Raw genomic sequence first — 15,152 nt, 5'->3', positions numbered from 1 at the left:
ACGACGATTCTCGTATTTTCGTAACTAATAATATTCGTAACTTGACAGTTGCATGTGTAAAATCCCATAAGAACTGTCAAGTTCAGAATTCTTAAAGTTACGAACGTATGAGAATTGAGGCCCAGGGCGTAGATTCTCATAGCGTTCTTAACTTTAAGAATTCGTAACTTGACAGTTCTTATGGGATTTTATACATGCAACTGTCAAGTTACGAATATTTGGAGTTACGAAAATACGAGAACGAAAATACGAGAATAGTCGCTCAGGAGTACTCGAGTCATGCTTTCACATACATGCATCAAATTTGGAGGCTTTTTGACGTCTGAATTTCGTGATGTTAATGCTAAGAGCGAGCAGTGCTGTGATTCTATCGACCATAATTTCGTGTGAATTATTTTCAGTTCCAATTTCTTATTGCACATTCATTACGGAATTGCATGTAGAAACTAAAAACCTTCAACGGAATATAAGTTACCAATGTTTCAGCCGGCATAACATGGCAGATAAAAGTTTGGTCATATAAAGCTACCGTGCTATGGTTTCGGTTTGATTTTCTTCTTTCGTTCATTTTGCTGTAAAATCTCAAGATCTGTTTTCGAGCAAATATTTGAGAAAACAAAACTAAAAGTGAATGGCCCAGTTATATTGTCTGTTCAGGTAAAACATACATTGTGATCTCTTACGCAAAAGCCACAGAATTGTACGTAAATATTACCCAATCATGTACGAAATGTAAGTCAAATTTTTCGTCAATAACAAAAAGAAACAAAAAAAAAAATTGAAAAATATTATAACAATGACCCGTCGCTTTTTACTCCGTGCAGTTTTACGTGTGTACACAGTGTGTACACGTAACACACGGAGTTAGTTTAATATTTGAAATGAAGGAAAAAAAATAACTTTTTCTTTCTTAATTGATGTGATTTAATGTTTGTCTTTTGTGTTGGCTATTATGATTCGATGGCAAGTCGACAATCGACATGTTAGACTATGTCATTAAAATATTCGTTTAAATCAACATGGGCTAAGTCAGCATCCAGACCAGAGACGTCTATACTATGAAATAGTAGGGGTGACCCATTAGCTTCAATTTCGTAAACTTATGACATTTCGCCCATATATTTTACGTCAAAAGTTGACTTACTTACGATTTATGAACTTCACGAAGCATAATGGTTTACCCCTAATGGCTTAAATGTATGTAATTAGAGCTTGCACCGTTTCCGATGGATTTTAGCTTTTACTTTAGGCATAGCATTGTTCCCAACATTAGCGACAATTGACAAATTTGAAACCTTTTTGTGATCGGAGCAATCACCTAAAATTGTAGACATGTCTGTTCAATAGAAATGTAAAAACTATAGAAATGATAAGTTGGTATGCCTGTGGCGAGGTAGAAGGAACATGCGAATGACAGTAGAACATATGGATGAGAGTTGGCCCCTATGGAAGAAATATGAGAGAATTTCATACAAATTCTTTCACATTCACTACCATAGGAGCCAATTGTCATTTACATGTTCCTTCTATCTCGCCACAGGCAAAAAGGATTTTTGACAAGCTAAAAATCTGAGACTAATCATACCTAGACAGGAAACTACGAACATAATTACGTCAAACGTGTGGCCCCTACCTGAAATACGTAACATTTGAGTGTGAGTTTTTCCCTGCTAAATTGGCGGGCACCCCATGCTCAGTTCCGTGTAACGTCGAAGCTGCAGGGAAGGAGGACTCTCCGAACATTCACTATATTTTTAGTCATAACTCTCGTGGATGTACTCGCACTACCCATTGCGTATACTCTGCCTGTAGGTTTTTTAAAGGCCGACCGACATTCGTACAACATTACAACAATTTAAAAAAAAAATCTTGAGCTATTACCGTTTTTGGGACCCTCTGAACTTTCGAACGCTTTCCACCGAAAATAATTTTTTTCAAAAAAATGAAAGATTTGTGTTCGCTAGAGTTAAAAGACGAATCCAACGAGCTATCACTCATTAAAATCGCAGACCGCTTGTTCCCCGATCGCCTGAAGTATTGGCGATATCACTCAACTCATCTCGGCTGTCAGCTGCCAAAAATGTATGCAACTTTAATGAAAATATGAATTGATAACTAAGCTCAGATAAAATTTGCGATTTCTCCCATTTTGACACCCCGAGATCAATTCAAGTAAACTAGTCACACTCTCCATTGACGCTACCTGCTGACCAAAATAACATCGCAAACCCAGTAAACAAAGAACTGTAAATTGTTCGACAGAAGTGGCTTACATCACCGAAGTCGACGCCTCTGCACCAGTCATATCTAGATAAATATTCGTTCACACAAAACGATTAGAGAATTTAAGAAGTCGACAAAAAATCTAAAAATTTTATTGAAAAAAAAATCAAATTTCTGATGTAACCTGTCTTTATCGAAACAGGTTCCGTCCATACTCATTGGAAATGTATTTGATAAAACGAAAAATATTAATTAATAATTTGTATGACTCGATGACCAGAATGAGAATCGGTTTTTGATTGTTTGAAATTCAAATTTGAATATTTAACTGGTATGGAGAGAGAGAAAGAGATGGTATTGATAGTGGTAACAGTAAATTCGTATTCGTGTCGTGTCACAGTTGAGTATGTGGACAGTATTTCGGTATTATTATTGGTGTTGGTATGGCATTTACGTAAAATTAAACGAAAATATTCTTCGTGGAATGGATCATTCTGGCAAGGGCTAAATTGCCATGCAATGGTCAGCTTTCGTATCGGGCAAACAAAATGAACTTTCCAGATCGTACACTTTCGAGGCATACCGTGGAACCATTTCTTCAATCGTAAAAATCGACAACACAATCAAGGAACCATGCAAAATGTATAGGAAGTCGCAGCTGTCCATGAAGGTCAAGTAGAAGCTGAAGCTAAATTAGATGTCAGAAACACACCAAACACTTAATCGTTCACACACGGCATGTTCGTGAACCATTTTCTCTATCGGATCTATTACTTCATTCGGTCTATACAACAGATCGAACGAATTTGTAACTTAATGTAACGCGGAATATGTTCCTCAATGGAACCAACCAAGAGACCAAGTAGACGTCTGTAACAGGACAGCAAGTAATCAATTCGCTCTTGCCTCTATAAAGTCTTTCGTAGTAGTGGTCTAAAAGTCAATTGTACGCAGTGAAACAGTTATGACCTGTGTTCTAACGGAAATGTTTGTCTGGTTATGTACCACGACACCAATCGCTTGTGTCAACAAGCAGACTACATCGAATGCTGCGAAAGTGATTGGGTAACAATTTAACTGTTTCTTTAACTGTCTTTTCGACAAGTGAAGAGGTTATACATCCGATAAGGCGATGTACACAACTAAACTTGGCGAAAAGTAATCGAAAACACACGAGTGTCACAAAGTTGTTATGTCATGTCATGAATTACGTCAAGACATCCAATTTATTTTGGGTTTCTTCCCTGCCGCATGTGCACAAAGGAATTCACGTAAATTGAACCGAAAATATTCCCTTCGAGTAATGGATCATTTTCGCAACGGGAAAGCTACCATGTAATGGTCACATTTCGCATGGGGTCAGCAATAAAACTGATATGTCGATGAATTTGTAAAATGATCACCCCACGTAAGCGGATGAAATGTTTCAACAAAAATTATTGTCTCAACATTACTCTGTATAGATCAGTGTCAAATAACTGTTCTTCTCTCAAAATAGTGTCAAATGAGTTGTCAATTTCACAAAGATAACCTCAAACAATGACAGCTCCATATAAATTTTTGTAACATTTTGGTTAGCTTTGTGAAAATGACAGCTCATTTGACATCTCAAACGACATTGACAATGATCTATTGTATACAATGTATACTATACATTTAGACGGTCCAACCAGTGGTCGAAAAATGTTTCAATTTTGTGTTTTAGACTAACGCTAAGCTTATAACCATCGGTGAAATATGGACTTTCTGTCACTTTTTTCGCTAGCAGTGAACGACTGCGGTTTTAGGTCCTTGCGAAAAAAAGGTATGTCTGACGTAACTATTGATGAATCACAGGCTGCAGTAGCCGCAATGAAAAACAATGTCTACCGGTGAAGACGATGATCCAGTGGAAGCCATTAAACTAGGTGACGACTTATTATTGGGTGCAATAACGACTTTGTTTAATCAATGTCTCCGATGTGAAAAAGTACCAGAAGCATGGGAAAATGCAGTGATTACATTGCTGCGTAAAAAAGGGGACATAACAAAGTTGGAAAACTATCGACCCATAAGTGTCTCCTATCAACACCAAGAAGTTCGACTTCTACCAATCTGTTGAACAAGCTGCATTTAGATCTGAGTTCAGCACAAACGACCACTTTCATGAACGCTGATTGAGAAGTGCAATGAATACAAGATTGCTGCGGTCTTGATATTCATAGACTTTGAAAAAGCGTTTGATTCAGTGGAAACATGGTCGATATTGGACTCTAATGAATAGAATGTAGAGTAGACACCAGGTACTCCAACACAATTCGTCTAATTTGTACAATGTAATTGCAGCGACTGAAGATGGTTAGACCACGCTAACCTCTGACCGCCACTGGATCCGGAGGTCGAAACGGCAATTTGTCTCCACATTCGCTTCACGCGTACCATGGGAAAGGGAAGAGTGATTCTGCTCTGTTTGTTTAGCTGCCTTCGGTTGAACTTTACTTGTTCTGAGCTCAGGCTCCTTTTGTGAGTAAAATTATATTGTTTTGTTGCATGTTAGATAACGCCACCCCTGGAATTAGTCTGGCTTCCAGGTAAAATAAAGTTTTGTACCGCCGGTCGATTACAAGGTTTAACGTAATTTTGACTTGACGACGACAGAGGTTTGGCCTTTTTGCGTTGTTTTCTGATTTATCGAAATACGTCAGACGAATGGCTCGCGATTAGTATAATAGCTTCGCGCTGTGGGATAGTGCTAATGTTAGAAATAGTCCGTTGCGCAATTGTAACGTTAAAAAGCACTTCGCATATGTCAGAGTCACGGATGTTTGCAAAATTTATGCAATCAATCTTAATATGGTGAATCTGTCAATGATGTGTCTGAAATGCTCTGACATATGCGAAGTGCTTTTTAAAAAAATTGACAACAAGTCGTTCGGATCGTTCGGAATGGAAGAGAATTGGGGAGGCCTACGTCCAGCAGTGGATAGAAACAGGCTGAAAAAGAAGAAGACGAAAGAAAAAGAGTGACAGAAGGTCCATACATTTTCTGTCAAAATATTTCATTTCACAACTGGCTGTATACTGAGCTTAAGCCAAGCAAACATTTTGCAAGCGAAACAAATTTTCTCACCGCTCAACAATGTTTTAAAAATAAAATCTTTTTTTTTTGTTTTTACTAATCATCCGCATCAAAACAGATAGAGTCAAGGTTACAACGCAATCAACTGCGCCAGCATTTTAATTTTAAACAACAAATAAAGTTTTAAAAAAATCAGCCAGCAAATTATATACGAGAGATGATCTTATAGTTTCAACGGACTATAAATCTGTGAAACTCACCTGATATTGAATAAATACAACAACGAATTAACACCGTTCCGTTCAATATACAATACATGTGTGAGTATATAAAATACCGGAATGTTGTCGGATGGATGCCGCTGATCGAAGACGAAAACGTAACACAAAAAATTTAATTTTAATTTTTTATTCTAAAAAATCTTAAATGTGATGCTGTGTCTATGTTTGACTAAAGGAGTGCCCGTCGCGTTACTTTTTTGTTATTTATTTCTTCTTCTTTTCTATATATACGCGATTTGGACACTTTGTCACGTCACACACAATTTTATTGACTAAATATCTCGTACAGACGAGAGTCGGGTTCAATGAGACACTGGGGTCTTAACACTCAACATATAACACTATGTTCACGCACATAATTATTGTAACAATGTCACACTTTCCTAACGTGTGTCAGTTTGGAATTCAACGCGTCGGACGATTTTCCGTGAAATTTCAAATCAAATTTTGCACAAAATCGAACATGAAAAAAAAATTTAAATTAGCACCTCCAACAACAGGTAAATCGTTGTCTGTGATGAATGTAAGAAATATTCAAAATGGCCGCACATCAGACTTAAAAAGTTTCAAAGAAGAACAAATCTCGATTCTTATAATGTCACGATGTGTTTGATAAAAAATTGTTTGAAACAACAAACTTGTCACCAAATGATCGAAACAATATTATTTTGTACGAATTCCGTTGTGTTCCGCTTAACTTAATTCATTCAACTCATTATCACAATTGTGCGATGATATAGTTTCAGCACATTATCCCGTGCCGCTAAACTTTTGTCCCGATTAATTTTCGTTTCTATTACAACAGTTCCGTCAGTTTCTTTTGTTTTGATTTTGATCCTAATCCGATTTCACTGTTAAAAGGGACGCTGTAACACTGTATACACACCTTTTCGGTGTCACCAAAATTATTCGGACACCAAAAACCCCTTTTACCGTCTAACGTTTAACAAAAAAAAAAAACAAAAAATTCACCGAACAACGTCTGCAACAATCAAATGTCTTACGCCAACTAATCGAAAAAAATTTCTTGTATTGGTGCTTTGCTGAGAAATGTTAACACTGATGGTATGCTGGTGGTATGTTAGACGTGTTACGGTGTGTTGAGCGAAAGAGAATTTACAGAGAAACTGCGCATGTGTGTGTCACTCGAAACGTGTACGGATCGTACGGATACCTGTAAAATGTGGTTTATTTACCTTTATTGAAGTTTTGTTGTGTAACAAGTGTTTTGAAACGATGTCTGTGTTTGTGCACAGTATTTTTAGGAAATCTCCAAAACAAACAGTGGTTGTTTTGTTGATAAGGTTTTTTTTAACCCTTTTTGGATTTATGCAAAGGGCGCATCTTAGGTCGTTTGCATTGCGTACGTTCAATTCAGCCTTACATTACGCAAAGGGAACTGTAACATTTCATTCAAATACAAATTGACAGTGTGAATTTGGCACATTGCCAGATTTCTCGCCTGTAGGGTATTTTGGCACTTGTGCGAGATTCACCTTTTTCGTCTCAATAATTCCAAAAACTGAAATGAAAATCGGGGTTTTCTTCAGTTACATGCAAAAACCATCGCCTATCGATCTACGGCCGAGTAGTACGATTTACGGTCACTCTGAGGCCTCTCGCTCATGATCTAGCGAACCGATTTTCCTGATTGATGTCGATTTGCGCCATCAATAATCGTTTCAGCTTTTGGAATTATTTCGGTAATATGTTGGTTCACAAAGTTACATCACTTCTCATGGACCACCGTCTTCCCAGTTCTAGAACTTTAGGATTTCGAAGAATTTCCGAGGTTTTTTTGGGTTCCCTTCTGGATATTCGGTTTTATTGGGGTATTAGAATGTTGAGTCACAAAATTCTAGCGTCTCACGTAGTCGACCATCTTCCCAGTTCTAGAACTGTAGGATTTTGTAGGATTTCCGTGGTTTTCTTGGGTTTCTTTCTCGACATTTGCTATTATTTAGGCATTTTCATGTTCCCAAAATTCTAGAACCTCACGTGGTTTAACGTCTTCCCAGTTCTAGAACTTTAGGATTTTGAATGATTTCCGATGTTTTCTTGGGGTTCCTTCTGGACATTTTGGATGATTGTGTCGGTAGCATACTGCTTCCCAAAATTTTAGCACTTCATATGGTCCACCATCTTTACATTTCTAGAACTTCAGGATTTTGAAGAATTTTTCAGAATTTTTTGGGTTCTCTTCTGGCCTTTCGGTTTTATTGGGGTATTACCATGTTGAGTCCTAAAATTCTAGCATCTCACGTGGTCTATCATCTTCCCAGTTCTAGAACTATAAGATTTTGAAGGATTTCCATGGTTTTCTTGGTTTCCCTTATGAACATTCGGTTCTATTGGGGTATTAGCATGTTGGGTCCCGAAATTCTGAAACGTCACGTGGTTCACCATCTTTACAGTTCTAGAACCTTAGGATTTTGAAGGATTTCCGATGCTCTTTTGGGTTCCCTTCTGGACATTCGGTTTTATTGAGGTTCAAGAATTCAAAGAATTTAAAGCATTTGTGAGGTTTTCTTGGGTCCCTTATGGTCCACCATCTTCCCAGTTCTAGAAGCTCAGGATTTTGAGGAATTTTTCAGAATTTTTTGGGTTCCCTTCTGGACTTTCATTATTATGGTGGTGATAGTAGGCTGGTTCCTACGATTCCCTAATGAATTTAGGGTTTCGAGTGATTTTAACTAATTTTTCTTTTATTTGAGACATTGCTCCGTACGGACTTGCTTCTATTGTAGATTCGTCGTCTACAACCATAGACAAATCTTTCCTCTTTACTGTCTGTTCGAACTCACCGTGATACAAACGGCATAGCGATTATTCAGTCTTATTTACCGTTTACTCCATCTGTGCAACGCAACTCATCACATGTTAATACCTTTCCTTCTCGAAAGTCCATTTTCCTGTGCTTTATCGATTATGCAATTATTGAAGTCCTTAAATAATTGAGAAATAAGCATCCAACAAATTTAGATATTAACAGACCCGTCAGTTCAACGACGATGAGGCGGACTGGGCTAATTAAGTGCTAGTTATTTATTCATTAATTCCATACATGAGTGACAACGTCTGATTGATGTTCGTCTTCAATAAATGAACGTTGGAACAAGTCAATTTCCAGTAATATTGTTAGTCATTCCGGGTGCAACGTTTGCGGTGTAAATATTATATTCCCCCGGAGACTCTCGCCATGAAAGCGTTATACGACGAACTTCGGAAATACATTTTCTTCTTTCAATTATTCGCCTTATGTCCAGTCGGTTCCAATGAATTCCAAACTTACATTCTCGGTCTCTATTCACTATTCCACTTTGTGGTTCTGGTTGCCCTGACTATCGTGGCCATGTTTTACAGTAAAGTCATTAACGACAACAATTCCATATCGGGAATGGTAGCCGGTCTGGTGTTTCTAGCCGAAATAGCGACCCACCTGATCATCATTCTCCAGGCTTTTGTGTCTCGTATGGATTTGAAAGCGTTACTGTCGGAACTGAGTGACATCGATCAAATTTTTCAAGTTCAACTTCGCAGTCCCATGGACTACAAGTCGCTTAAGCGGAAATATTTGTTCAAATTTACCGTCATCCTGTTGATAAGCAAAGGACTGCTGCTGTCTCTACTCATTTTTCTTGCGTTCAGTCCAAGCAAGTCGGCGTCGCTTTTCTGGTTCCACTTATCATATTCCATCGCGGTCGTGAACATGCGTTGCATTCAAAACATATTCTTCGTCGATCTTGTACGCGAGCGGCTAGACTTTGTGAACGAACGACTGAGCGAAATAGCGCAACGAACGTCCAAGAAATCGAAATTGATCCTGTACGTTGACACCTACGACCATCGAAAGCAATCGAAGAAACCAAGTCCTGCGCATGAGGAGTTCAACGAAATGCTGGCTCTGAAACAGATCTACGGAATGATTTGGAACGCCAGTATACTGCTGAATAATTGCTTCGGATGGTCGGTTCTGGCAATTGTAACCAGATCGTTCATTGGATTCACCAGCCATGGATACTGGCTGTTCTTGGGCTTCGAGGATCTTATTGACTCCGAGATTATCGTGCATTCGGCCATCATTTTCTCGTTAATTGCGCTGCTACTATCAGTGATGTGCTCGTCCTGCTACAATTGTACCGGTTGTGTGAGTTATAACCAGACCTGACAGACTTCTTTCACTTGTTGGTTGATTTTCAGGCCGAGGACACCGGTGGATTGTTAAATAAAATCGAGAAACGAGACAACAACGAGTCATTGAACTTTCTGGTCAGAGAGTTCTCGCTGCAGATACTGCACGAACCCATTGTGCTGTCAGCAAATGGATTCTTTACCGTCAATCTGGACTTACTGGGATCGGTATGTTGAGGATTGCCCGATTTTTGACCGAGAATTTCTTTCGTTTCAATTTTGATGTGATTAGCTAGCAGCTGCAACGGTCACCTATCTGGTGATTCTAATACAATTTCAACTGAGCGAAAAGGAGAAAGTTCCATCCGATGGTGTTGGTGCGAATGTAACGCAAAATGAGTCTCTGGCCAACGCGCTTGAAGCATGAGTGGGTACTCTAAATGGAGTACTGAAAGTTGACAATATATCACACAAGTTAAAGTTAATTTTTTTGTGAACAACTTTTTCGAGTATCGTCCGAAACGATCCTGTGTACCTAAGACTCCGTACGACAGAATAAATTGCGATAATTGCTTCGAATTGTAGTTTCCAACCCAAATCTTTCAAGCAGGTCAGTAATCCGCTTAACTACGAGAGTTTTTGCTCAGAAGTGATTACGTCATAGGTAAAGTGAGACATTGGTATTTCGTCGATTGTAAGTGATAATATATCAGAGTCGGTCGCAGGTGAATTTGTGTGCCAACCGTATGAGCAGTTTTGTTTGTATTTTACCAACCTTTGTCACTTTGTCCTTCTGTTACAACGAAACTTTTGAATTTACCAGTGGATTTGGCGGAAATTTTCAGGGTATGTCAAGGACGTAATTCTAAGAAATTAATTTGAAGGAATTTTCATAAAAGCTTATAATTTCGGATCTATGAGCGTTTTAAGCTATTAAACTATGGGAACTCTAACTCGGAAAATATGGCAGATAGAAACCTAGTTTAAAAGACTAATACCAACAAAAATCTCTTCGAGAAAAGTGTGACGCAGTCTTTGAAATACAATTTCTAAAATGAATGATACGCAAAAATTAAATTTTACACCCAATTAGTTCAAACAAGCTGGCTTAGGTTTTCTCATCATCTGCCAAATAATTTTTACCAAAAAAAAATTTGACTGAAAACAACCAAAATTTTACCAAAAAAATCTGCGTCGCATGTGGCAGATAAATTTTCTTGCTGGTCTGTTCCTGAACATCTGCCACTTTACGACGCAGATTTTTTTGGTAAAATTTTGGTTGTTTCCAGTCAAATTTTTTTTGGTAAAAATTATTTGGCAGATGATGAGAAAAACTAAGCCAGCTTGTTTGAACTAATTGGGTGTAAAATTTAATTTTTGCGTATCATTCATTTTAGAAATTGTATTTCAAAGACTGCGTCACACTTTTCTCGAAGAGATTTTTGTTGGGATATCAGTCGTTTTAGAAGTTTTAGAACACTGCTTTTTATAACAGTTTATAACAGAAATTCGAAAATTTGACGAAATTTAACGAAAATCGAAAATTTAACGAAAATCGAAAATTTGACGAAATTTAACGAAAATCGAAAATTTGACGAAATTTAACGAAAATCGAAAATTTGACGAAAATCGAAAATTTAACGAATTTCGAAAATTTAACGAAATTCGAAAATTTGACGAAATTTAACGAAAATCGAAAATTTGACGAAAATCGAAAATTTGACGAAAATCGAAAATTTGACGAAATTCGAAATTTGACGAAGAAAGTAAAAGTAATTCTCTATCTGCCACAATTCAAGAAATATCTCCAAAACCCCAATTGACCCACCCATTTCTAACTTTCGACATTTTTCACATATGCCCCTCTGTTCTACTCGTAAAACTCTGAGACTTTGCCGAAGAAAGAAATTCTCTATCTCTCATAACCCAAAAAATATTAGTCCTTTCATCCTACGCTCGAGTAGCTCAAAATTTGGTCACTCTAATCACTCTAGCTCAAACGAATCTGCCCCGATTTTTTTTAAATATTTTTTTGTTCGAATCGTGTTACGAATACCTTTCATTTGATGGCTCGCACGCCTCTGTAGGTTTCAATACAGCTAAGCTACAGCCGAAAACGCGTTCCCGACCCTCGAAAACCACACTCAGAAACCACTTCGAGGCCAATAAAACAAAATTATGGTTTTTCCTGGGGTAATGGCGTATCACATTTTCATTTTTATGTCCACCCTGAGGTTCCTGCAAAATTTCATGGAGATTGGCTGACTAGTTTCCGAGATCGTCCGTCGATAGATAGATAGATAGATAGAAACATACAGAGTAAGTTGAAAGATTTTGATTGTTTGGAAAACGTTAATTTGGTGCATTTTCTATCAAAATGACCAACTTCAAAACGATGTATCTCCGGCAATTTTAAAGTTACATAGTCGAGTGATAGCTCGTTTTGCTCGTATTTGAAGCGAGAATAAGATGGAGTATGTTTTGTGGTGATACAGGCCAAAGGGTAGAAACTGAAATGTTCGCCTATATATAGTTGCCGCGTCTCAAAAAAAATTCGTCGTTCTTTTTTTGGAAGTTAGACTGCGTCAAGTCCTCCGCTAACGCTCCGGACATGATTATAGAGTTTTGGATTCTAGTCTATGCCCTTTTAATTTTCTTCCTAAAATTTTTCGGGTAAAATTTTTGTTGATCAAACTTTTTTACGTGCTTTCCTCATCAGCTGCCATTTGTGACGCATATCTTTTTGCGTGTCGAATCTGTAAGCGTCACCTACACCGATATCACTTCTTTTGTAAGTAGATAACAGGACTTGCGTCACACATCCACTGTAAATGGTTTTGGGTGATAATTACGATAAGTATCTCTTCCTGGTTCTAGAACTCAGAGATTTGACGAGCTTTCCTTTTTTTTTGTTTTTTTGTTTTCTTCTCATCAAATGCAATTATTGAGATCGTCAGACGATGTGACGATGTGAATTATGACGATTTTTCATGAAATAGAGCAAAAACTCGGATGGAAGTTCGTTGAATTTCTAAGTAAAACTCGTTGAATCTCTGAGTTCTAGAACCAGGAAGAGATACTTATCAATTACAGGTATGAGAAATGATGCACACCTAATTGCTCTTTAAAAATGTCTAGTTTTTATTGTTAAATTGTCACAATAATACCAAGGAAAAATGTTACAAATTTAGCGAAAACTTAAATTTGGATGTAGTTGGGAACCCTGACGCATATCTTGGGAACCACAAATCGGTTCAAGCTCCGCCGGGCAGATTTCGAAGGAGTTTACTTTTACCTTTCCAAATCACTTTTACTCATCGAAATGGACTAAGAATTGGCCAAGTTTCAGTCCACAAAGTTGACAAATTTTCCGGGACACTTTTTGGAAAAGTATCGATACCAACGCCATCTGGACTCATCCAAAAAAAAGTTGTTCCACAAAATGACGGCGTTGGATGAATTTCGTTCTATACTTTTTCACCACAAACAACATGCGATATCAAAAAAATTCGGACACTTTTTCGGACACAAGCACCTGGACTATTCGGGTTAAGATAGAAAAATGCGATTTTTCATTTCATTTTTTTGTTTTTTATTTGAATTTTCGTCATAAAAATAATTTTAAACACTTATTGACTAGAAAACTGCTGCTAAATATTTGATGCGGTCTTTAAAGAAAAGGAAATAATTTTGTTTTTAATTTCTCGTTTGGGATCGGCTTAAAAATGTAATTTCAATTATTTCTTGTTGTTGATAGAATCGTGTAAATATTTCCACTTTTTCTTATGATTAAAAATGAGTTTTCGTTTCTAAACCCTAAATAGTTCAATTGATTCCTCCTCCCTCCATTCAAATTTAAAATTTATTTTGTTACGCTGTGTGCTTTCCGTTTTCTTTTTTTTCTATAATATGGCGAATGGCGAATTATAGTGCATCAAAATGGTACATAACGATCAAAGTTTCCGAACCACTGAATGCGATGCAAATCCGCAAAAACACAAGGATCCCAAGTTTCAGATGGGTTTGAGTGCAGCGCAAATTCACTTTATTGTAGCACCTACGATTTCAATAGAGTTTTCGCTGGGTTAAAACACATTTTAGTGTCAAAAAAAAAATGGTTCCATGCGCCTTCAGTTCCTTAAGATCTTTCTTTGTTCCACGAAACATTGTGAAACGAAAATGTCTTCCGGAAAATAGAAAGAAAAATCCAGCCGGGAAAGTCATTCATATGAACCCATCAAATATCTCCGAAAAAAATAATTTTGAAAAGTTTCTTCTGCTTCGGAAAGTATGGCGACTCCTTACCAATATTTCTTGGAAGATCTTTTTTTCTGGTTACCTTCTGGATTTTTCTTATGAAATGACCTGCTGTTACCTTAACTATCGATAGAAGTCAGAAAGAAACCATAAAAATCGTCTGAAAACCCTGCTGTTTTATAGTTCTGGGATAGGGAAGACAGTGGACCCTGAAGACGTCACTTATTTTTAGGAACTGACCTCTGGTGACTTAAAACTTGTTAAAAGTCCAAATGTTAGCCGAAAAAATGGCCAAAAACGTACGAAGTGTCTAGTGCCTAGAACGAAGAAGTGGTTGAGTCAACTGACCTGCTGTTACCTGAACCATCGACAGAATGCAGGAAGGAACCAGAAAAATCATCTGAATCCACTGCAATTCTGTAGTTCTGGGATAGGGAAGACAGTGGACCCTGAAAACGTCACTTATTTTTAGGAACTGACCTCTGGTGACTTCAAACTTGTTAAAAGTCCAAAATATGATATCATTGTGGATGGGTTTCTCCATGCGCAGTCGCAAAAATAATTTCATCGAGGAACGGGACCCATAAAACAGTTGTGTGTCACGCGGAAAAGCTTTCTTGAAAGTAACTTGCAATTTTCATGGTTGAAATTGCCATAAGCATCCCAAAAATGGAACTTTCCATAATCCTTTAACAGAAATCAAGGAGAAGGGCATGAAATATCTATGCAAGAACTACCAGGAATAGCATCGTAAATTATAGCCTACGCATCTCGTATTGCTCTGGAAAAAAAACTTAAAAGATCCGTTCGAGGACATCCAAGACTTTCCCAGGTGCTGTATATTAGGCTCCTGAAGATGGATCATGGAAATCAGAAGTACTTGAATGTAGCTTTCAAATGAGACACCCTTTCTGAATGCCTAGTGTACTGGTAGTGCTCGACCTCCTCTACCATCTCATACCACAGGCTAAACAAAATCATTTGTCTCTCAGGAAATATAAGTCAAAAACCAAATGGTCACATTTTCGATGTTAGGCAATCTTGGCAGTGACACCTTTTGGACCATCGGTTTCTTCGGTAGTTTTGTAGAGTTTTCAAAGCTCTACATTCCGCTAGAACATTGTTTTCAAAAATACTATCAACTTTCCGAATTATGACCTTCGGAAACTTAAAGTCGCCCGGGGGGACTTCTTCCATGGCTC

At 37.6% G+C, this 15,152-nt stretch overlaps 2 protein-coding genes across 2 annotated transcripts in view; one reads left to right on the top strand and one right to left on the bottom strand.

Annotated features, from left to right (window-relative positions):
• The window catches only part of LOC119075770 (unconventional myosin-XV), a 102,330-nt gene extending 95,748 nt beyond the window's left edge, over positions 1-6,582 (bottom strand). The window contains exon 1 of the mRNA XM_037182316.1: positions 5,542-6,582. The gene's annotated coding sequence lies outside the window, so the exon portion shown is untranslated. The remainder of the gene's footprint in view (positions 1-5,541) is intronic.
• Positions 6,583-8,735: 2,153 nt separating this feature from the next.
• LOC119075798 (putative gustatory receptor 2a) lies at positions 8,736-10,079 on the top strand. Its single transcript, XM_037182365.1, has 2 exons — positions 8,736-9,709; positions 9,763-10,079. Exons 1-2 carry the CDS (start codon positions 8,762-8,764, stop codon positions 9,928-9,930), a joined length of 1,116 nt encoding a protein of 371 aa, XP_037038260.1. The 5' UTR covers positions 8,736-8,761; the 3' UTR covers positions 9,931-10,079.
• The last annotated feature ends 5,073 nt before the right edge of the window (positions 10,080-15,152 follow it).

The sequence above is a fragment of the Bradysia coprophila genome, unplaced genomic scaffold, assembly GCF_014529535.1.
Source record: "Bradysia coprophila strain Holo2 unplaced genomic scaffold, BU_Bcop_v1 contig_232, whole genome shotgun sequence".
Lineage (NCBI taxonomy): Eukaryota > Metazoa > Arthropoda > Insecta > Diptera > Sciaridae > Bradysia > Bradysia coprophila.
The sequence above is the reverse complement of the archived record's forward strand: the minus strand, read 5'-3'. Positions and strand labels throughout refer to the sequence as shown.

Bases quoted from the DNA above. Each gene is read 5' to 3' on its own strand.
- LOC119075798 (XM_037182365.1), top strand. From the start codon at position 8,762: ATGAAAGCGTTATACGACGAACTTCGGAAATACATTTTCTTCTTTCAA. The intron at 9,710-9,762 runs GTGAGTTATAAC...GTTGATTTTCAG, and splicing joins GCTACAATTGTACCGGTTGT to GCCGAGGACACCGGTGGATT.